This window comes from Dermochelys coriacea, chromosome 19, assembly GCF_009764565.3.
Source record: "Dermochelys coriacea isolate rDerCor1 chromosome 19, rDerCor1.pri.v4, whole genome shotgun sequence".
Taxonomy (NCBI): Eukaryota; Metazoa; Chordata; order Testudines; family Dermochelyidae; genus Dermochelys; species Dermochelys coriacea.
Genome location: NC_050086.2, coordinates 9,145,012 through 9,167,360, shown reverse-complemented (window position 1 = coordinate 9,167,360; position 22,349 = coordinate 9,145,012). Strand labels below are relative to the sequence as shown.

Sequence of the window (22,349 nt, the reverse complement as noted above, 5' to 3'; positions counted from 1 at the left end):
TTTTGCCCCAGATCCCTAAACGGCCCCCTCAAGGATTGAACTCACAACCCTGAGTTTAGCAGGCCAATACTCAAACCACTGAGCTATCCCTCACCCCCTGCTGCCCTGAGATCCGTCTGGGCAAGTGTCCGGGTGAAGGCAGCTCTCTGTGTGGAGCTCCTTGCAGGACTGGGGCTGTATGGTGCCTTTTGGGTGCTATGCCTCCGTTTCTCCATCACTGATAGGGAGGAGATGATGATGATGATGATAACATTTGCCTAAGCGCTCGGGCATGCTGACTTTGACATCCCCGCAAGAGAGAGAAGTGCGAAGTATCACCTTCCCTGTGAGCCTTTCACAAACTATGTGAAAGTGATCAGCGGTATGCCATGTGAGCTCGGTCTGCAGAGAGACTGTAAGCTCCTTCCCCTCTGAGCTGGGAAATTTTTCATGTAATAGCCAAATCAATCGTAAATCATACATTCAAAATGTTGCCCTTCCTTCCCCCCGGCTCATCTTTCCCTTCCCTTCACTTTTACGTTCTAGATGCTTTTCTTTTCTGATTTGACCTCCCCCCCCCATCTTTTTCTCTTCACTGTTTGTTTTTGTGTGTGTCTTCTTCATCCTTTCTTCTCTTGTCTCTCCCTGCTGCCACTTTTACTCCCATTCTGTTTTGATGGGTCTAGAGTGTGCATGGATCCTCTGTCCTGCTAAAGGTGGCTGAGGGAAGCGCTTTGGGAGGATTTGTGGACGTCAGTGAATTTGTCTGAATTCATTTGTGGGTCAGGCGGTACTCTCTACCCTGCTATTTCCTAGAATTTACAATGTGCACATGCCTGCCTGGTATTTTTTTCTTTGCCAGTAGGTGGCTTTCTCCCCATTCATATACACTGCTTCTGTCTCTTGGGCATAGGTATGCATCATCTGCACCAATTTCACCAAAGAAGAACTTTACACATCTCCAAATTAGCCTCAAGCTGCACACTACCACTGCCCTTTGTAGATGCTATTCAAAGGAGATCTTCTCAGAAACTTTGCAGATGCCATTTTTGTGCTGCTTTTCATCATGTGTAGCATAGAGTCTGATCTTGCAAAGTTCTGAGTGCTCTCAGTTCCTATTGAAGTCTCGTTTCTCTGATAGCTACTTCTCAATGAATTGGGTCAATTATTAATTAAATCGTAAGGTCTTTGTGGTCGGGATCATGTTTTTGTTCTGGGTTTGTACAATAAGGTCCTAGTCTGATCATCTTAATTATGTGGCTAAGATGCATTGTCTGTTTAACTTTGATTGTAAAATCCTTGAGGCAGGGTCCATCTCATCCACCTCCTTGTACAGTACTGAGCACACTAGTGGCACTCAGTACATAATGTTGCTACCCTGTTTGACCTGAGCAGTTAGCCAATGTTAGGGGTCTTGCAGGTTGTTTCTGTTGGTAGAAGAAATTGATGACAGAGTTAGCTATTTTTTGATGCACTTCCTGATTATTTGTAAAGACTGTACACTAAGTCTTATTTTCCTGATCATGGTAAGAATCAAACAGGGGACCATTTCTTTGCTCACAGTTCCAAGCCCCTTTTCAGCAAGCACTTAACCTCAAAGCTCTCTCTTAGCTTTATCATAGGGTCATGCTACAAGTGCTTCCCTGTTGCTTTCTGTGGTGTTTCGGCTGCCTCTGCCACTCTCACTCTCAAACCTCTCCAGCAAACAATATCCAGTCCCCAGTGAAAAGCTTCCACTCAGATCATTCACATTCCTCACTGGCCTTGCAGGTCATCCTATTGTTTCAACTATTCCACCTGGGAGCTTAATTAATTAATTGTTGCTGCCCACCAGCTTCAGCATTGTTTCACCCAACCCCCAGCATAATGGGTGTTAGCTCAGCCAAACTCCAACTTGGATAATTATCATGTTAAGTCTTACATTCCCCTGTAGCACCATTGACTACTAGTATTGTTCTTTGCTTCCCACCCTAAGCTCTTGTGTAACATTGCTGTGCTCTGTTCAACAGTTGCCATGTTTCTCCCTAGAAGTGGCTGCATTTTAGTGGTTGGAGAATTGATTTGCATATGTGTGCCACTAGAATGTTAAGCAGTTTATAAACCAATGGTGGGATCATTTAGGATGGATGACAGTCAGTGGACACATCTTCGGAAGTCATTATTTCATGGTGCATTATTACTATTGGACTCTTGGACTAGTTGTGCAGAGAAAAGCATGTTCCGATTACAGACTAATCAATTTGTCCTTCCATCACACCCATACAGTCTTTAAGCAAGCAAGGTACAGTGCTTCTTTGTGAAAAAGAAGATATTTAAAGTCAGTCAAGAGCGTATAGAAATTTTATTTCTAAAATCGGAAGTAATGACCCTCATTTCTAAAGTATTCCTCTTTCCAATACTAACAGTGGCTTGTTGGTCCAGGAGAGGCAGTAAGCAAGTCCCTGGATGGAATCAGATCACAAAGCATAAGCGTTTATTTTACAGTTAGCCAGCTGGTCGTGAAATGTCCTGCCTTTCAGCCATCTGGGAAACACATCAATCAGGAGTGGTGTTTCGGGAGCAGAGACTGAACAGATCTCGACATCTGGAGTCTGGCAGTCTTCATCATTCTGCTTATCTGAGCTAAACTGTAGTGGTTAGAGATAGAGCACAATAGTATGTTGCTTTTGGAATGCCCTAGATTGCATTAAGTGCTGTCTACTAACCCTGGTGTTCTCCACCTGGGGGCCACTTTTCCTTGATATATTGCTGAAAGTGAAGGGGGTCCCAGCTAGATGGGAATGCAGGGGTTCTGAGGTGGTCCCAGTATGGAAAAGCAGTTGCATTATGAAAAATATTACTCGGGTTGTAAGCATTTGGGGGCAGCAACTCTCTTTTTGTTCTGTTTGTACTGTGCCTTGCCCGGTGAGGTCCTGGTCCGTGACAGGGACTCCTAGGCACAATGGTAATAAAATAATAATCATAACAAAGGCTGAGAACCGCTGTATTAGGCCATCTTTTTCCCAGGATAGGACTTTATATCCCCTGTGAATGGAGGGTGCATTTCATCCTTTTCTAACTGTTTTTTTTTTGTAATGGTCTAATTTTTGTAAGGTTTCATTTAAACCTTTGTATGTGTGAATTTAGCAGTTGAGCCCTGAAGTCCTTCATGTATCTATCCCCAGAGAGGGTACTTCATAAACAACATCAGGGGAATCTTCCCACACACTGCCCTGCCAATATGCCTTTAATGACCACTCTCTGCTTCTAGGGACAAAAAGGGAGCTAGAGGCCTCTTTTCTGAGACTACAACAGGCCCAGTCCTGCAGGGTATTAAACACTCCTGCCTCCAGTCATATTTAAGCTAATCCAGAACTAGAGATGGATCTAGACTGAATCTGAATTTCCAAAAGATCAATAGTGTTTGCGTCTGGGGTCAGATTCTCAGCTGCACTCAAGGAGCCCTAGGCTGTGTCGGGGTAGTTCAGGGCTGGCCAAGTTCCTGGCATAGATTTAGAGCAGCCATATGTCTCTGTAATGATGCTAGCTCTGCCAAAGGGCTCCCAGCAACTGGGGATCACCAGGGCTCTCCAGCCACGTCCCCATTTCCACGGCCACACTCTGTACAGGCCAGGAGAGGGAAATGGCATAAGAGGTGCTGTGGTAGCTCTACGCCACCAGAGATTCCCATATGCTGGCTAGATCCACCAGCTTTTAAGGAGGCTGTTTGCTGGGATATTGGCACAAAGCAACCCTAACTGACTCACAAATTAGGCCCCTGGATCAGAATACTTCCTTCCTCAATATGGGGAGGGGTTCAGATTCATGGTGACATCCTGGTGCCATTGAAATCAATGGCAAAACTCCCATGTTCCAGTTCATGCCTGTCTTTAATTATAACCCAGCTAACTGATAAGGCCCACCAGCAGTCAGGGTAGCTGGTGAAGAGGACTCTGACACATCAGAATTTTACCATTTAAATATACATACTCTTGCACATCACAGATCTACTTGAGTCAACCGATGTTCAATGTTCGTTGCTGAGGGCTTGCACTCCTGACCTGCCTTAGATAAGGAGCTATTACTTGCTAACGCCTCTTGGGCTTTCTTATCATGTCAAAGCTTTTATTCCCGCCTCATCTCCCACCTTCTGTTGGTTTGAGGCTGGTGGAACATTTTTATAGATGAAAAATATTCATGTGTGTTTTTAACACTAGAGCTAACATACAATGGGTTCTGACTATCCTCCCAGTCTCCGATGTGGTCTCCCTGGGCTCATTCTCTTTTTGGAAACTGCCTTTATCCTCATATTTTGGTTTTGCTTTTCAAAGGAAAGTCAAAGCACATCAGAAGACCTTAAAATCTATCCTGGTAAGTTTGCAAGCCTGTTGTTAAAGGTTGGGTTCAGTGTGTGCTTTTACTGGGTTGCATTTGAGCTTGTTTTGAACAGGGCTGTACATCTGACAGCTGTAACTGCAAATACAGTGTGGGTACTTCCCTTTACATACTCTGTTGCCTTGCACCTTCTGCAGTCATTTGCACCAGGCCAAAGTGGGTGTCAAATACTACTAAATTGTGTTCTTGTGCTCCCTCACTGGTCTGTATCCACCTGTTGTCTCTCATCTTATATGTACATTGTAAGCTCTTTATGGGGGAAGGACCATCTTGTTCTGTGTTAGTACAGTGCCTAGCACAATGGATTCAGGTCCAAGACTGGGGATCTTGGAACTGTGATAATACAAAATAATAATAAAAAATCATGATGGATGAAACCTGGTGCAAGTGAATGCACAATGTGCAGGGCCACAAAGAATCAAGCTTAAGGACTGAAAGAATGTGACAGCTAGTGGGAATGGATAACATTAGGGTGAGTCTGAGCAGTGAAGTTCAGAACCTGGATCCAACCTTCCCCAAGGATCTTGGGCTGTTCTGAGCTGGGTCTTGGTTTCTGCCCCTTCTAGGGTGACCAGATGTCCTGATTTTATAGGGACAGTCCTGATTTTGGGGGCTTTTTCTTATATAGTCACCTATTATCCCCACACCCTGTCCTGATTTTTTAAACTAGCTATCTGGCCACCCTAGCCCCTTCCTAGGTGAAACTATTAAATAGTGGGCTCTGTATTAAGCCTTATATTTGTTATCAAATGTGTACTGGCAGGCAAAAGTAGCCCTTTTTCTTATTTAATAATAGGCTGGTGATTGTCTTATGGTACCAAACTTTGCTTCTATGTTGTAAATAATGAATCTTTTATACACAATCCTGCATCTGAGAAATGTGTTTTCTACATTTACTGAAGATATAGATTAGCGATTATGATAAAACATATATAGCGTTTAACCTTGTCTAAAGTGCTGTGCAAATATTAACCAATTAATCCTCATGACTTCCTTGTAAGGTAGGTAGATAAGTCTTATTACTCCCATTTTACAGATGGGGAAAACTGAAGTGCAGAAAGGGGATGTGACTTGCCCATGGTCATGCAGTGAGTTGGGTTCATTTAATATTTTGTATGTGAATTACTCAAAAGCCACAAACTTGCATTCCCCCCCCCCCGCCATCATTTGCTTTAATCCTTGCTATGAAGATAGAAATCTGCACATTGACATAAGAATATACCTATTAGCACACATGCTGGGGTTACTGGCCTTGGGAAAGAGCAATTTAAGGCCTGATGCAGCAAACATTTATGTATCTGAGTAACTCGATGCATTGGGAGTAGTCCCCCTGGCTGTGATGAAACTACTTGTGTGTAAGTGTCTGCAGAATCAAGGGTTTCAGATCTTTTTGTGAGGAGGTTTCACCAGTATATTACAAACTCTATGGCATGTTTGGCCCCTTTAGTAGTCGCTTTGAATTTGTACATCATAAAACAGGCTTGAGATGTTTCAGGCAAGACGTAGGAGGCTGGGTGTGTGTAGTTGGTGTGTGAATGTGTAAGGTGGGGTTTAAAATCAACAAGGAGCAGAGACACTGCCTGTGCCTTGATAAGGGGACTCTGTTCCAAAGAAACATTTCTTAGCAGACAGAGTTGCCGTAGAGAGCCGTTCTGCTTAGCTGAATATTATCTCAAATACAGCACTCCTCCTGTAATGGTGAAAATAGGGCTAGTGGCCCACTTTGAAAAGGAGGGTGTCAGTGTTTTCTAAAATGAAGCAAGACCAAGACTCTCTACAGATCTTGGCCCAAATTGGTTCTTCATTACTTCTGTGCCAATCCTGCTGATTTTGGTTTGGTGTAATGGAGAACAGAATGGGGTCTTTTGTTTTTACTGACTGACTGCAAGGGATCATTTTAAAGCAATCACCAGTGCTCTCATAAACATATTGCTGCCTCTGTCTTTCATTGTGCTTATAAACATCTTCATGTTTTTGTAACGCTTCGTTTGCAATCTAAATAGACAAGACAGAGAGAAGATGGGAGGGGAAACAGGGGCACTGAGTGGGGAAGTGGAAGCCTAAGGTCACACAGCAGGTCAAAGACAGAGTCAGGAGTAAAACCCAGAACTCCAGAGTCCCAGTCCAGTGTCTCATTGTCCAGACTGTACTACTGCCCAACCTCTATTCCCAGCTCTTCTGATCTTGGGCAAGACACTAAACCTTCTTGTGCCTCACGTGTCCTCATCTGGGAAATTAGGATAATAAGACCTCCCTCACAGAGGGTGGGGGGCAGTATGGATTAATATAAACGGCTTTGCCGCCTGATAAATAGTGGTCTGGAAATGCACTGTTGTTATGTTCTTTCCTGTCCCAACTTTATGGTCTCTCCTCCACCCTTCAGTCCAGCACGGTCTTGCACCACCCTCCTTTTCCACCAGAATGTATGAGGATTACTCTGAGACAATTATTAATTTTCAGCAGGTTTATTGATCACTGCTGTGATGTTAACCTGGAGTCTGGTCTGCACTGATAACTTGACTGATTTCTCGGTTCCTCTGCCATGCAGCATTTCAAGATGTCAACGTCCTGGTGATTTTTGGATTTGGCTTCCTCCTGGCCTTCTTCAAAAGATATGGATTTAGCAGCACTGGATTCAACCTGCTAATTGCCGCACTTGGAGTTCAGTGGGCTGTGCTCGTGGAAGGATTTTTGTTTGCTTCCTCAGCAGGAAAAGTGAAAATCAGCCTGCACAGGTAATTCATACATCCTAGAATGGATCATTGACTCTTAATGTAGCATTTCTGAATGCTGGGGCTGAGGTAATTTTTCCTGTTTTTTGGTATATTTACCCAGCTGCGCAGTCGCACTGGCAGGACTTTTTGTTATTACATTGTTGGCTTTGTAATTTTAACTGAATTTTGCCATCTATTGATCTAATTACTTTCCTTCTATGGCCCCATTACCATAGTACCTGAGTGCCTCAAAGTCTTTACCCTCACACACCCCTGTGAGGTAGAGAGGTGTGGCCATTTCCCCATTTTATGGATGGGGAACTGAAGCACAGAGTGATTGATTGCATCAAATCCACTGGTCCATCTGGCCTGATATCCTACTTCCTGTCCTACCCTTAGCAATCACACAGCTTGTCCTATATTCCATTGTCTTACCTCTAGCAGTGGCCAATATCATCATACTGCACATTGTGCATTCAAGGGAAATATTCCTTCCAGTTCCTTGAGGAGATCAGTTTATATTATGAGACATGGTGTTTGCTAACTGTATATCACTGTTGTAACTTGTAGCTACATATGTTGTTAATGGTCATAGAAATCATGACCTCTGCTCTTTTCTTGGTGGATATCCTCTACCTTTTCCTCACCCTCCCCCAAACAAAACAAAACCCTTCATCCATTAGCTGGTTATCAAACGTTGATTGAATTATGGAATATGTGACGAAGCGGGGATTTTCTCTCGTTATGTTGTATTTGAGTCTTACTGTTTTCAATGAATGCTGTGTGTGCCTCAGTTTCCCTGCGTATTGCACCAATGTCTAGGTAGTGGGAATAAGCATGTGTGACTTTTGTGGGGGCTGCTCCAACTGCCTCCATGGATGCTATGGTCGCCCCTTCGTAACCTGAGACCCAGGAGGGGGATGTGACCAGGTGACTCTTGGTCCGGGAAGTGAGACAAAGGCTGGAGGAGGAACAATGGGCAGGTCAGAGGCCAGGCAGCTGGAAGCGAGTCAGTGTCTGCTGGCTTGGGGCTCAGGGCGAGGACCGGGGCTCAGGGCGAGGACCAGAGCCCTGGCTCTGGTCTCCCCTTCCCCCAAGATGGAGTTGGCTGAAAGTCACTGATTTCTGTGCTAACAATTTCTGCCCTACGCTATGTTCCTGTTGACTAATAAACTTTCTGTTTTACCGGCTGACTGAGAGTCTCATCTGACCTTGGAGTTGGGGTGCAGGGCCCTCTGGCTTCCCTAGGAGCCTCGCCCAGGTGGACTCACTGTGGGAAGCGCGTGGTTGGGCAGGGGATGCTGAATGCTCTGAGGTCAGACCCAGGAAGGTCGGTGCTGTGTAAGCTTCTTGTCCTGGAGACAATATTCTCAGAGAGAGAGGAGGCTCCCCCAGAGTCCTGGCTGGCTTCATATGGAATATTCCAGAGCATTGCTCCGTGACAGAATACTACTGCAGTTTACACATATAGTATATGGCAAAGGCATTTACAGTTCCAACATCTCATCTGCTTTTAAGTGTAAGAAGACTCCATTGGCAGTCACAACACATGGCCAGGATACAAGCAAAATATCAGTTACTAACTGGTACTGATTGGGTAGTATAACTATGGAACTACAGGTAGCTCCCTCTCTTCCTCCTTCCCTCTTTCCTAGACAGGAAAGGAATGGTTTTGTGCCTGAGTCACCCAATTGGGAGTCAGGAGACTGTGGTTCATCCCCATTTCTGCCCCAACCGTTCTATGTGATCCCGAGCAAGTCATTTACTCCCGCGCCTCAGTTTCCCCATCTATACCCAACTCAGTTGGGAGGTTTAATTCATGAATGTTTGTAAAATGCTTTGAGGTCTTAGGATGGAATGTGCTGTAGAAGAGGCAAGCATAAATGTTTTCCTTCTGCTGCTGGTGCAGTTGTTAGGACATCAGAGGTAAATCACCACCTTCATTCTGCTTTTTAAGTGCCTTTAGGTGTTCTTGTCATATATTAATTTCTTGTTCTATCATTTATGGCCCTAATGATTTTGTTATGTTTATCTAAAAATGTGAAGGCATTGGGAGCAGCGCAACAAACAGCTGAGACCTTTCCTAACTCTTCTCATTTGCTCAATGCCTTCGTCTTGATTTTTGGCTTTGCTGAGTTAATTACTGCCCCATCATTAGATATGTAGCAATAACTACTGTGTGGCAGTACAGCAAGAGTTTCTGACAGATGCTAACTAAAATGGATTTTGCGGGCTATGACCTGCTGGAAGATCTAGCAGAAAGTTGGCCAAAAGGTGTCATCACAAGACTCGTGCGGATGGCTCAGGGGATTGGTTCATAAGCTAAGGAACCCTGAATGCTAGGCTGGTGGGGAATTTTTCAACAATTTTTGGGGTTTTTGTGTGTGAAAAATGCAGATTTGTCAAAAACAAAGCTCTTCGCAAAACAGGGTTAAGTTGGATGAATTTTCTGACTTAAAAAATGTTGGGGAATTTTTTTCCTAAATCATCAACATTTTAAAATTCCACGTTTTCGGTCTGAAATGACTTTTTTCATTTAAAAAGAACAGGAGTACTTGTGGCACCTTAGAGACTAACAAATTTATTTGAGCATAAGCTTTCGTGAGCTACAGCTCCCTTCATCGGATGGCATCCGATTTGTTAGTCTCTAAGGTGCCACAAGTACTTCTTTTCTTTTTGCGAATACAGACTAACACGGCTGCTATTCTGAAACTTTTTTTCATTTAGAAATTCAAGCTAATTAGAATGAAGAAAAAAAAGAAAATCTTGAAAATATTTGCAGGATGAGAAAACAGTTTCCCACACAGCTCTACTGCTGGTGGATATCTGGCCTAGGTCTCTAGCGACTGAAGTTGTTATCATGTGATGGTCATTTTAGGGTCCCCATGTGAAACGAGACTGGTAGTTTGAGAGGAGTCCACATTCACAAAAATCATCCTCACAAATGACAACTTTAATGGCAGACCCAACAGAGAGACCAAGGCCACAGAGACTGAACTCCCCTTTGCCCCTACAGGTGACCTCTTCTGGTCACGGTTAAGATACATTAGCAGGGCGATGTGAAAACAACTAGATTGATAGACGGAGTCTGATCTCCACAGCTCTCAGACCAGGACCTTTCAGAAGCACTATGTTTCCTTAAATAAAAATCATCTCCTGCCCCAGCTGTGCATGCTGCACACACAAGAAAACTGTCTGCAACTGCAGAGAAATATGCTCTTAGATCTATTTCCTATCAGAAATAAGACAAAATCTTTACCTTTGCAGGGACAGTATTTAGGATTTTCAGCATGTTCTTTCTCACGGCAAGAGGCAGGAGAAGCAGCTAACTGAAATTCCAGAATATTGTAAAGGTCAAGAACAGCCCAGAACACATCTATAAATTACAGTGTGTCTGAGTCATTAACATCCCTTGTTTCCTTGATTAAAAACTGCAAGGAGGAAAAAATGGTGGACAGCCTTTTGAGAAGTGGGGAAAGGGAAAGGAATCATTCTGTGTGAGGACTGTAGGAACCTCAGAATGCCTTGTGCAGCGAGACCGGTTTGATCTAGTGTTTGGGTCTCAGGATGGGGAGCCAGAAATTCCAGAGCTCCGATCCTAGCTCTGACATTAGCTCCTTCTGTGGCTTTCAACAAGCTACTAAGGCCACATTTTCCAAAAGTGACTTCTGATTTAGGGCGTCTCAGTTCAGCTTGAGGCACCTTGGGGTTGGTGGTCAGTAGTGCTGAGCACCTGCGACTTCTGTTGACTTCAGTCAGAGTTTTGTGTGCTTTGTACTTTTGAAAATTGGGGCCCAAAGTATCTCATGTTGGCACCCCAAATGGGAGGCCACTTTTGAAAATGCTGCCCTTAAATCTCTGTGTCTTGGTTTACCCAACTGTGAAATGGGGATCTACCTCACAAGCATGAAAATTCCATAATGAATGTCTGGACCAGTGCTGACTACTAATGACTCTTATTTTTTGGTTCAATTAGTTTCACAATTAACTTTTTTTCCTTTTTTTTTTTTTAAGTGTATTAAAGGCCAGTATAAGTGTAACTGCTGTTCTAATCTCATCTGGAGCTCTTCTGGGCAAGGCTAACCCTATTCAGTTGATTTGGATGGCGATGGTGGAGGTTGCAGCTTTCAGTACGAGCAGATGGATCAATGTCAAATTCCTGAAGGTAGGTAACCACATTTCCATATATGCAGGAAAAGGCTTTGGAGGTTTTAAACAAACCTTCGTTTTCCTTTGGAAACATCCCCCGTTTGCTGGTCTGATATTGATGCTATACTGATACTCAGATCTAAGCTGGTTCGCTCTGGGCCTGATCCGGCAGTTTATTGCATGCATGTAGCTGCCACTGAAATGAATGGGAGTTTTGCACGTGGAAGGGCTACTTGGCTGGGGATTCTACTTGTGTGTCACTCTGTTTACAGCACCTTCTCTCTGGCCTGCTGCACCTCACCTCTTCTCCTCTCTATCCCTGCCAACATGTTCCTGCTTCCTTTCCTGCTGCTCTGATCACATCTTCTTCCAGTCTCTTCAGTGGCTTCTTTCCTTTTGCATTCAGTTAAAACTTCTTGTCCTCACCTTCAAGGCTCTGCCCCAACTTACACGTGGCCCCTTCTTACTCCCACTGTAGGTTCCTGCCTAGCCCTCCCTTTGGTTCCTTCACCCATCGAATAAATAATAGCAATCATAATAATGAATTGTCCCCTTTGCTCCCTCATTCATGCTGCCCACCATGCTTGGAGCAGCCTTCTACACCCCATCCACCAGGCCCTTCTTTCTTCAAACCAACTTCTTCTGGGAAGCATTTCTCCAGCCTGAGGGTATCTACACATCTCCTTGCACTAGAACTGGTACCAGTGTACTTTATTGGTCTGAATTAGACTGCAGGTTCCTTGGAGCAGGGGCCCTGTCTTTTTCTGAGCTGCAAAAAGTACTGTGTGCACCGAGCGCTCATGAACATTATACAGGAGAGGGTGCCTAAGAAGGATACTCTATAAGTAACTGAACTACAAGTCTCTGCACACATCAAGGGGACCCAATGACATCCTGATACCCAGGAATGGAATATCTTTGTTGCCTGCAGATTGAGGAACACACAAGCTTGATGCACGTTCACATATTTGGAACCTACTTTGGCTTGGCAGTCTCCTGGTGGCTGTACCATTCTTCATTGAGTAAAAGGGTTGAAAAGGAAACATCTAATCCGATATCTGATTTGTTTTCAATGCTGGGTAAGGCATTTACTTGAACATCTCAGTCTATGGTGGGAAGTGGGATGAATGACTTTGGGGATTGGGAATGGGGCATAGAACCTTTTACTGCAAAGCCGAAGGTTCAAATACAGCCCAGTGACCAAAAGTTGTTACCTTCCGATGGTAATGAGTTGGTGAGTCTCAGCTCATCATGTAAACCACCACTGCAGCGTCCCTTCTTGACAGATGCAGCAGGAAGGTCAAGGCAAGTAAACTGTTCTCTCACCGCTATAGGTGGCCCCTTTGCACTGATTTAACCATATTGGCAGGGGCAGTGTCATTATTAATATTTGTATTGCTGTAGGGCCCAGAGGCCCCAAGCAGGATCAAGGCCGCATTGTCCTAAGTGCTGTATGAATGCTTACAAAGACAAGAATCAAAAGAGAACAAACAGATAAAGGGTTGGGGGGGAAAGATACATATCACATGCAAAACACTCAGGATAAGGATAGGCTGTGGCATGGACGTTCCACGTCTTTTATTTTTCTTTCTTTTTTTTTAAAGAAATGATATTTGTTTCCATATTATTTTGATTTATATTACAAAGCTGGTACTGCCACGATCTGTGCTATGCCCTTGTCTCCACAGAGAATGTAAGTTCCCAGGTCTGTCAATTTGGCACTTTGTGCCAGCACTAAATTAATGTAATATTTAAAAGAAATGACATTGAAATGGAGGCATGGATTTCTGTGGCTAAAATCAAGTGAATATTTATCTAACCTATCACTGTGGCATGTGAGTGCCCGAGTCCTTTATTAGGAGCCATGTTCTGCCCGAATGGAGTGAATGATCTATGCCGAATGTCCACTCTCATCCCAGTAGATGGCATTGGTTTTAGCGCTCGCTCGCCTTGCTACTTTTGGCTGTACATCCCAAGATCTGCTGTCAGTGGGAGGGGCTGATTCTGGGTGTTTGCTGGAACCTCACCAGGTCTCATTGGCACATATCTAATGAAACCTGGCAGCCTTCACCCAATGTAAAAAAGGAAAAATGAAATGTTCATCTTGCTGACTTCCCAGAGCTCTTGCTCTGCTGTATAATTCAAAGCAATTGGTATTTTAATCTAACTCATCAAGACACTGTTAAGTCTTCATTATAATTTTAGTGCCAGCTCGCTACCCTCAAGTGCTCACTATCTAAAGTAATTTTGTCTTCATGAATAATTCCTGAAAGCAACACAGAGGTAATGCAGAGGCTCACAAATGAATGACCAAACAAGCAATTTCATAAAGTGTCCAAACCTACCCAGTGCCTGGGTCCCCCCAGAAATTCAGGGCCAGATTATGAACACTTGTAATTCATAAGAATAGCCTCATTGCAGTTACTGGGATTACTCTCGCAAGTAACTACTTTGCCAGTGGGAATAAGGGATTCGCAATCTGGATCCTTCTTTCCAGCCCCACTCCTGCCATAGACCATGAAGTGCCATAGTGGGGAATACTAGTGGGACCTCTGATCCTGTGTCTTGGCTGTGACAGTGACCAGTGCTAGATCCTTCTGAGGAAGATGTAAAACTTCCTATTGTACAACTTTGTGCCGTGCTGGAAAAGGATGTTTGTTTCTTCCTGAGCCCCAGCTGGTGGCTAATTTTTACCCTGAAGCTTGAAGACTGATGATCTTTATCCTTGACAGTGCATCTGCAGATATGATTCTTATTCATATACGAATGAAATTCAACCCTGCACAAGACCTGTACACCACATAAGTTTCACTTAAACTTTCAAAATAGAGCTTAACTGGGACATAACATTGTAGGTTGTATGCTGCACGAGGGTGAATTTCACACACACATGTGGTTTGCTTCTGTAATAATACAGCACTTTTTGTTTTCAAAGCACTATAGAAATATTAACCAATCTCCTGCAGTTGTGAGTTCCATAGGTAAATTATATGAGTATTGCCACCTAGGGTGGCATGGGGAGACTGGAGGGGGCAGCCTTGGGCGTGTAAGATCCCTCTAAACATTTACAATATTTACTGTTGCCTGGAGAACAGAAAAGTAGGAAGGGGGAAAATACAAATGGGAGGAGGGAGGGAATGAGAGGAAGAGGAGAGGGGATAAATAGTTGGGACGGGAACTTGGCACCTTTTGGACACAGAATATCCAATAGCAACCTTGAGCAAGACTCTAGTTATTTCATGGGCATAAGGGTGATACTGTTGCCTAATCTCTTCTGACTCCACTTCAGAGATAATCTTGCCAGTCTTCTGCATGCAGGCTGCAGCAGATTGTAAGTGCCCCAGCACCTGTCGTCTCAGAGAAATAGGGTACTGGGATGTGAGATAAAATGAGGCATCCACTTGACTCCAAATGTTAGTTACCAGTGGGTGATTCACAGCGTCCCAAATGTGTTTTTAGGGATGTGCTCAAAGCACAGACTGTAACAAACTGCAACCATCATCTGCCTTGCTGCTTGTACAAGGTGAAGGTTCCAAGGCTCAAGATTAAGGGCAAAAAGTCATCCTGCAACTGACAGCCCTGCTAAAGAAAATGAAAGAAACATGTCCTGACTATACAGAGTAGAATAGACCAGGAGGTCTCAATAGGGATGAACTCAGTGATAAGTGCAGTTTATGTCAGTTTCCCCAGGGATTTGCCAAATGGAAATTATACTGCGCTTATGGAAAAGAATCAGCTTGGAACATGATCTGCCCAGATAATATCACTTTGTTGGGAAGCCTGTTAGTTTTTCAGAGCATATCAAGGTCACTGTGCCTGAAATCCTCTGTGTGCACCAGACATTCAACAGGCAGGAGGGCCTAAAGTGAGCAGCAAAAGCATCTAGGGACTTAAAAGAGCCTAAGCACTGGAGACCCAAGCTCATGCAAAGGTGACCGCTGTCAGTGTTACTGGGAGCAGAGACTAACCAGTGTGTTTTTATAGAGACGTACTGCACTCTGGAAACCTGCATGTTTTAGTTATTCATTTTAATGAGAGCACTTGAAGTTTTGCTATGAGGTGAATAGCATGTGGAATTAAGTCTATATAATTCAAGCACACGGTAGAATATTAATTATCGAGTCTGCCTCTGTGTCCCCTCTGCAGTAGAGGTGGGGGAAGAGAAGTTAAATCATAGCTTATCTTTAATACAGCCTATATCCCTAAATAGTCCAGCATAGATACAAAACTCCTGGGAGCAAAGCTGTGCCCTGAAATGATCAGTATATAAACTAGTGTGAATGCACCTGCTGCTCTCTACTGGGTGGATTCAGATCTGCATGTGTATGAGAGAGAGGTTATGTTGTCCTCTGGTGGCTGGCCCACAGAGGGTAAGAACCCTATTTGCTGGTGTTTGGGGCCTGTGTTATTTACTCCTGGGGGAATTCTGCACCAAAATTTAAAAATGCTGCACACAATATTTTAAAATTTAATTCAAATTAAATTGACCATATTTTGTCAAAATGGCACAATATAATCATGCTCCCACTGACAGTCCTAGCTACCTGGGGCTGACAGTGGGAGCCCCAGCTGCCTATGCCAGGCGTGGGCAGGAGTGCTGGGGGAAATCAAAAATTCTGCAGGGAAAAAAATAAAATTCTGTGGGAAACATTAATTCTGTGCAAATTCTGCATTGCGCACCGGCACAGAATTCCCACAGGAGTAGTTTATTGGAGCAGAAGGACCCAACGTTTAGCCTCACTATTTACTGAAAAGTCTATGTGACCATGGACTCTTTACAGGATATGGCCCAACTGTTTAACAGGAATGCTAATTGCTTGACTAGATCCACTTACTAAAGTGGTGGATATTTAAAAAAAAAAAGTCTCAAGTCTTTTATTTAAAACAAGACAGAAACCCCATTTATCCCCAAGCTGGCAAAGCATGACAACAGAAGTGCAAGCTTCCCTGTGCTACCCTGGAAGAACCACCACTTGGGGGAGAGGGGAGTTCACGCTCCATGGTTCAGGTAGTTCTCAGCATTTTTGCTGAACCTGTCAGGAAGGGAGTCACCTAGTATCAGTTGTGCTGGTGTTCTGATTCCTCTAAATGGAAGACATTCTGAACATAGCCATGTTCTTTTGTTTGGTCAGTACCACATCAGCTGTGTGACCAGCATGCGGTACAACAGTAAGAGGACGTGGGAGATTTTGGCCAAGGACATCAGTGCAAATCCCTGCTGTTTCAGCAAAGGCCCTGGACCCTTTCGGGCCTCATGTTCAGAGGTGGTGAATACTCCCACTGTAGTTGTGGTTACTGTGTACTTCAGAAACCAGGCCCTTAATGCCCATGCAAAGCAGACAGGGTGTTGGTTTTAAAGGTCTCATCTGAAAGGACCACGCACAGTAAATTGCCTGCTGCACAAAATATTTTAAGGATGAAAGGCAGAGCTATGCCCATTGAGATTTGAATCTGTGTTTCCTGGGAGCACAGGTATTGCAAAGCTGATGCTTAAGGACCTGACCATGAAAGATGATGAGCATCTCCTGCATTGAGGGCCCTCAGCTCTTCTCAGGAGGCTCTTGGCTCTTTGAAGGATCAGGCCCTTCCCAGCTAAGTCACCCTTCTGGATGCATGTTTATACCATGGTTAGTGTTGAGATGTGCAGTGCAGGACTGCTGGGGAGGCTCCAAATGCAGTGACCATTAGGGGCTGTTAGAATGATGGAGTCCCATCAGCTTGTTCACAATGTGGGCATTGCAATGGATGCACTCTGTGTGATTTAGAACGTGCCAGCAGAAACAGCATGGGATGGACCACTGGATTTGCGAGCATTCTAATGAGGGCTGCTTCTCTTTGTCTACAAGGCACTCTCTTTCTGTGGATGTTCTGGCCAAGCTTCAACTCTGTGCTAATCGTGGATGTGGTGGAAAAGAGGAACGCAATCTGCAACACTTACTATGCCATCGCTGTGAGTGCTGTGGCTGCTTTTGCACTGTCATCCTTGAGCCGCAGGAATGGAAAAATCAGGATGGTAAGAGGAGAGCAAAGGTCGCTTTAAAGAGAGACCTAGATTTTTCATTAATCTCTTTAGCAATACATTGAAAGTAAAATGGCTAATAAGCTAAAACAACACTAGCTCCTCATCGGGATGATGATCTCTTGTCCCCGAGCAAATAGTTTTGAAGATACTAACTGGCTATAGCACTGCAAGGGTGAAATTCACCCCCTATGTAGAGGGCCAGTTATACTCCAATTAGATCCCACTTAAGCCCTCAAAATAGGCTTAAGTGGTGCATAGGTGTGGTGCTGCAGCAGGGTGAATTTAATCCAATGGGTGCCCAATCATTGTGTGCATGAATTGACTTCGGTGATGTTAATCCACAGATCCACATCCACCATGCAGCACTAGCAGGAGGGGTTGCTCTTGGTTTCTCAGCTCCCATTATTCCACATCCTTGGATTGCCATGATTTTGGGTCTGCTTGCCAGCATGGTCGCTGTACTGGGATCTCACTGTTTACAGGTAATGTCCAAAACCCGTCATACATATTTATGAGAGGTTTTAAATACTAAGAAATAGCACATGTAGAGAGTTTACACCAAGACTTCTGGGTTCTGTTGCCTGGTATGTGGGACTGAGAGTGAGGAGACTTGGATTCTATTTTGGGATGTGTACCTGAAGAACTTTTCTGCTCAGTAAATATGTTTATCTCTGTATTTATTAAATGTTTCCCTCCCCAGACATATTTGAATTTGGTGCTCAAGATTCATGACACCTGTGGCGTCCATTACACGTTTGGGTTGCCTGGATTGTTTGGAGCGATAGTCAATGTCATTCTCTTCATAATAATCAAGTGGGCCAGTTTATCAACGTAGGTTGATCCTTTTAAATAAGTATCATGGTCAGCTAATCATTAATATATTGTGCTAAAACTCAGTTTTAGAACACACGTGCAATACGCAGATAGCTCTGCATGGCCACTGCAGAATAATCCCCTTAATAACAATCAAGAACCAGATCCAAAGCCCATTAAAGTCAATGGAAAGGCTCTCATTGACTTCAGTGGGCTTTGGATCAGGCACTCAAAAATTAATTTTTAGTGCTGGATTGCTAGGGGGGTGACATAGACAGCATTGCGGGAGCAGCCATGTGAGATGGTGGAAATGAGAGCAGAGATTAAGTGGGAGTGAGACTGAACCGGGATCTGAAGGTGAGCCATGAGCAGCTTTGAATTGATGATAAAGACAGGAAGCCATTGAAGAGGTCTGAGGGTTCAGGTGATGTGGATCCTTCCAAATGGTGACTTTTGATTGACACTGCATGTGTCAGGGAATCTTACATTTTAAAATTGGCAGTAAAAGGCAAACTATTTTTTAAAGAGGTAATACATATATGTGGGTGCTCAACACCTCTCAGGATCAGGCTCTGACTGCAGTGTAGTAGACCCACATCAGAGGAGAGTGTGCCAATTCAGGGGTAAAACTAGACAGGACAGAGTCCTGGAGAACGTACTTGATGGACCACTTTGCACTAGCAGGGGGAGTGAGGGAAGGACTAAATGTCCCAGTAGCTCTTTTATATCTGATCCACATTTGATCCAGTCAGACAGACATTTATTCCTTCAGAGTCCACTGATTTCATTAGGACGCTGTGTAGGTAGATCAGATTATAGGATTGGGGCTGTACATGGGTCAAATTCTGCCCTCTAATGTACGCACTCAACTTCTATTCAAATTGCTGGGCTTTGTAAGCATGTAGCAGGCAAAATTTGGCCTTGGGATTCTGTATTAGTCTTTGGTCTGGTAGGATGTGTTGAACCTTTGAAATTAAACTGTAAAATAATTTAATGATTAAAAGTTTGAATTATGTGACTCTTCAGTTAGCGAAAAGTTGCCATGATACATATATTCAAGCAGACACATGCATAACCTTAATGTGTAACTCAGAATCTATATGTGGCAAAAATTCTAGGAGTATTTTTCACTACAGTCCTTTGCTTTGTGTGAAAGTTTTGTTTTTCATTTTCAGACTGGGTTATCTAGCCTTGATTGAAGTTGGCTCTTTCATGTTGACCACTGCTATAGGTTTGGGAACAGGTTTCATTACAGGTCAGTATGGGAAAGCTCTTTGCAATAGCTTTGTTCTGATCTTTTTAAGAGTAGGTGGTATGTGATTATATTACATCAGCTGTCACATCAGTGTTCACTGGCTTATTGCATCTCTTGGCACCTAGATACTGTGGTGATTCATGCACTAAAAATACACCTGTAGGTAGATGACTTGCTACGGTTGGAAAAGCTGTAGGTAATACTGAGTGATGAGGCTTCTTTCAGTTGCAGAATTGGAGAAAAGGGTATGTTCAGCAGGGCCAAAACAATACCATCATTCCTATGCTTGACAAAGTTATTTTTAACTGATGCTTCACCAGCAGCCTCCAGGTTTCCGATAGAAGAAAGGACAGGATGGACATCTTTTTATGTGGAATATTGCCTTAGTGAAAGTAAAAATATATTGAGACTGTTTTCCACTTACTGGGTAAGATCCTCAGCTGCTGTAAATCAGCATAGCTCCCCTAAAGGCAATGGTAGATTTTATACCAGTTGAGGATCTAGTCAGCTGGTTCTAGAACTTGGATTCTCTCTCCCTCTGGTGGGATTATGGCAGTTGCAATATTTTATACCACTATTTGCTCCTGCTTCAGTTCAGTAAAAGAAACTACAATACCGTTCTCTAAAATGAATGTTTCAGCCTATAATGAATATGTAACCCCTGTGCTTGCTCAAATGTAATTAAGAGGTTGGTTGGGCTCATCAAGCAGACTTTTAAGTATCTACTTCATCTGACTGAAAGATATGGAAAAAAATAAACAGCAAAAGTAACCAAACATTCTGTGCTGATCCAATCATTTAACGAGCTGGGTGTTTACATCTGAAATCTCAAGTTAACAGTGCTCATAAGCCTGTTTGCTTAATGTGTCTGGGTAGGTTTTTCATATGAAAAGTTAATGATCATTTAGTTTATCCTGAAAATCTGGTAGGCTGTTCACTTGGCTTTAAAACATAAATATTAATTTTTAATAATTAAGGCCTCAATCCTGCAGGCAGAATCTTTTGCGCCCATGGAGGCCGCCTGAAATTCAAAGGGGCTCAGCATTTGTAGGGTTGGCCCAGACTAATCAGCCTGCAGGATCGGGACCTAAGACATGTTTTACATGCTTTGCTTTGGATCTCATGCGTTCACTGTTTGAAGATGACTGAAGGCTGGGGAAGGGTCCAGGTAATCCTACAGAGAGAAAATAATAGCTGTTTTTTCTGGAAACATGATTTTCTCCTCAAATTATGTCAATTCTAAAGCATCTGCTGGCTAAACCACAATGCTGCACGATGGATGTAGAATCAAATATATTGCTTGTGAGGAACATTGCCTCACCTCCATGTGCTAAAGAGCGAAAAATATTCGGGGAATGTTTTACAATTTTTACAGGATTAGGAAATCTTTCTAGATTGTTTGGAATTGTGTATCAAATTATTCTGAACCAGGTATGTCATGTATAGAGATGCACATGAACCCCACATTCAAATCCAGACCTGAGTATCTCCAAAGTTTGTGGGTTGGTTTTCAACCCAAGGTTTTGGTTATGCCCATTATACATATTAGAGACAGCAGCAAGGCTGGAGGATAATCCAGATAATTCTATTTTGCCAATATATTTTAGAGTCTAGTAATTAGCACCCTAAAGGGGTTCAAAAGCATTTAAAAATAAGTGGTATTATTTTTATCTGACATTCACCCCTGCAGAAAGATTTCCACACAGGAAAGATTTGTGGGGGGCCTGGCTGTGATTCTGATTTCATATTTAGCTCTGCATTATATTGTGGTATGTGGCTAATAAATATAATATTTACAAACAGCCCCTCCCATCCACATATCTCATTTTTAAACACAGGTTTCATTTTAACTTTCAAACTATGGAAGACACTGCCTGCATCGAAGTACTTTGATGACCAAGCTTATTGGGAGGTAAGTTTCAATTTAAAATTAAGTGTGTGTGTGTGTAATATACAAAGAATAATCATATTTCATGATAGTTCCTTGAATGTCCTGGTCTAAATAGATTAACCATTTTGAGACTGGACTGTATAAATATATACTGACTTTGGATAGAATTTCAAAGTTCCTAAGGAAATTGGCAAAAAGAAAAGGAGTACTTGTGGCACCTTAGAGACTAACAAAGGAAATTGGGTGTCCAAATAGCCTAGGTGGCTTTGAAAATCCTAACCTTTGCTTATGTGCAGAACTCCCACAGAGTTCAGTGAGAGCAGGGTCAGCTCCTATATGTGTTTGGCATTAAATAAGAAAAGCTCTTAAGCATATGCTTAAATGAATCCCTATTCAGGACAGGGATATATATATGACCAACTTTAAGCATGTGCTTAAATGCTGTCTGGAATAAAAATGCTTTCCTGAATCTGGATCCTAAAGGACAGCAGGCTAGAATATGGTTTAACATTGTTTTATATAGCTTTTTTTTTTCTGAGTAAGATATGTTACAGAAATATTTCTGCATTCACAGTTTCCCCATTTGGCTTATGGATTTTGAACAGAGGGACTGGACCCAAATTACAGAAGATTAGACCAAGATGAGGAAAACATTTTCTATCCTCTGCTATAGAAAACTAATTGGGGGGAGGGGGGGAAGGGAGAACAAAAGGTTAAATGACTCCTGAATTTCAAAATGAAGAAACATTATTGCAGTAGGCTGCTTTCAGTTCTTATTAAATGATACAGTATGTAAAGTCACAGATAAAATAGTTCATTCCAGCTTTTCTGCCTTGATAAAGTCTTGCCTTCAACATCTTCTTTCATGAATTGCATACAACAACATCCAGCTTTGACAGCTTATCCTTTTAAGATGCTTTTAGATTTTAATGAAGGAAGATATTTGAAACTCCTATTTTGAAAGTCAAAAAAAATCATGAACATTAAGGGCTTGATTCTGCAGGTGCTGAGCATGCTGATCCAGCAAAACACTTCAGCATGTGCATATTTTTAAGCACAAGTAATCCCACTGAGGTTCATGTTAAGGAGATGCTTGAGTGCTTTGCTGGATTGGAGCCAGTGTGCTCAGCATCTTGTAGGATCAAACCCTAA

The 22,349-nt window shown here is 43.0% G+C and overlaps 1 protein-coding gene across 1 annotated transcript; it reads left to right on the top strand.

The window, feature by feature from the left end:
- Positions 1 to 265: 265 nt before the first annotated feature.
- On the top strand, positions 266 to 22,051 carry RHCE (Rh blood group CcEe antigens). Its single transcript, XM_038377689.2, has 10 exons — positions 266 to 4,329; positions 6,902 to 7,088; positions 11,082 to 11,232; positions 12,148 to 12,295; positions 17,063 to 17,229; positions 17,583 to 17,720; positions 17,939 to 18,069; positions 19,227 to 19,306; positions 21,145 to 21,218; positions 21,772 to 22,051. The coding sequence occupies exons 1-10, from the start codon at positions 4,188 to 4,190 to the stop codon at positions 21,796 to 21,798; spliced, it is 1,245 nt and encodes a 414-aa protein (XP_038233617.1). The 5' UTR covers positions 266 to 4,187; the 3' UTR covers positions 21,799 to 22,051.
- The last annotated feature ends 298 nt before the right edge of the window (positions 22,052 to 22,349 follow it).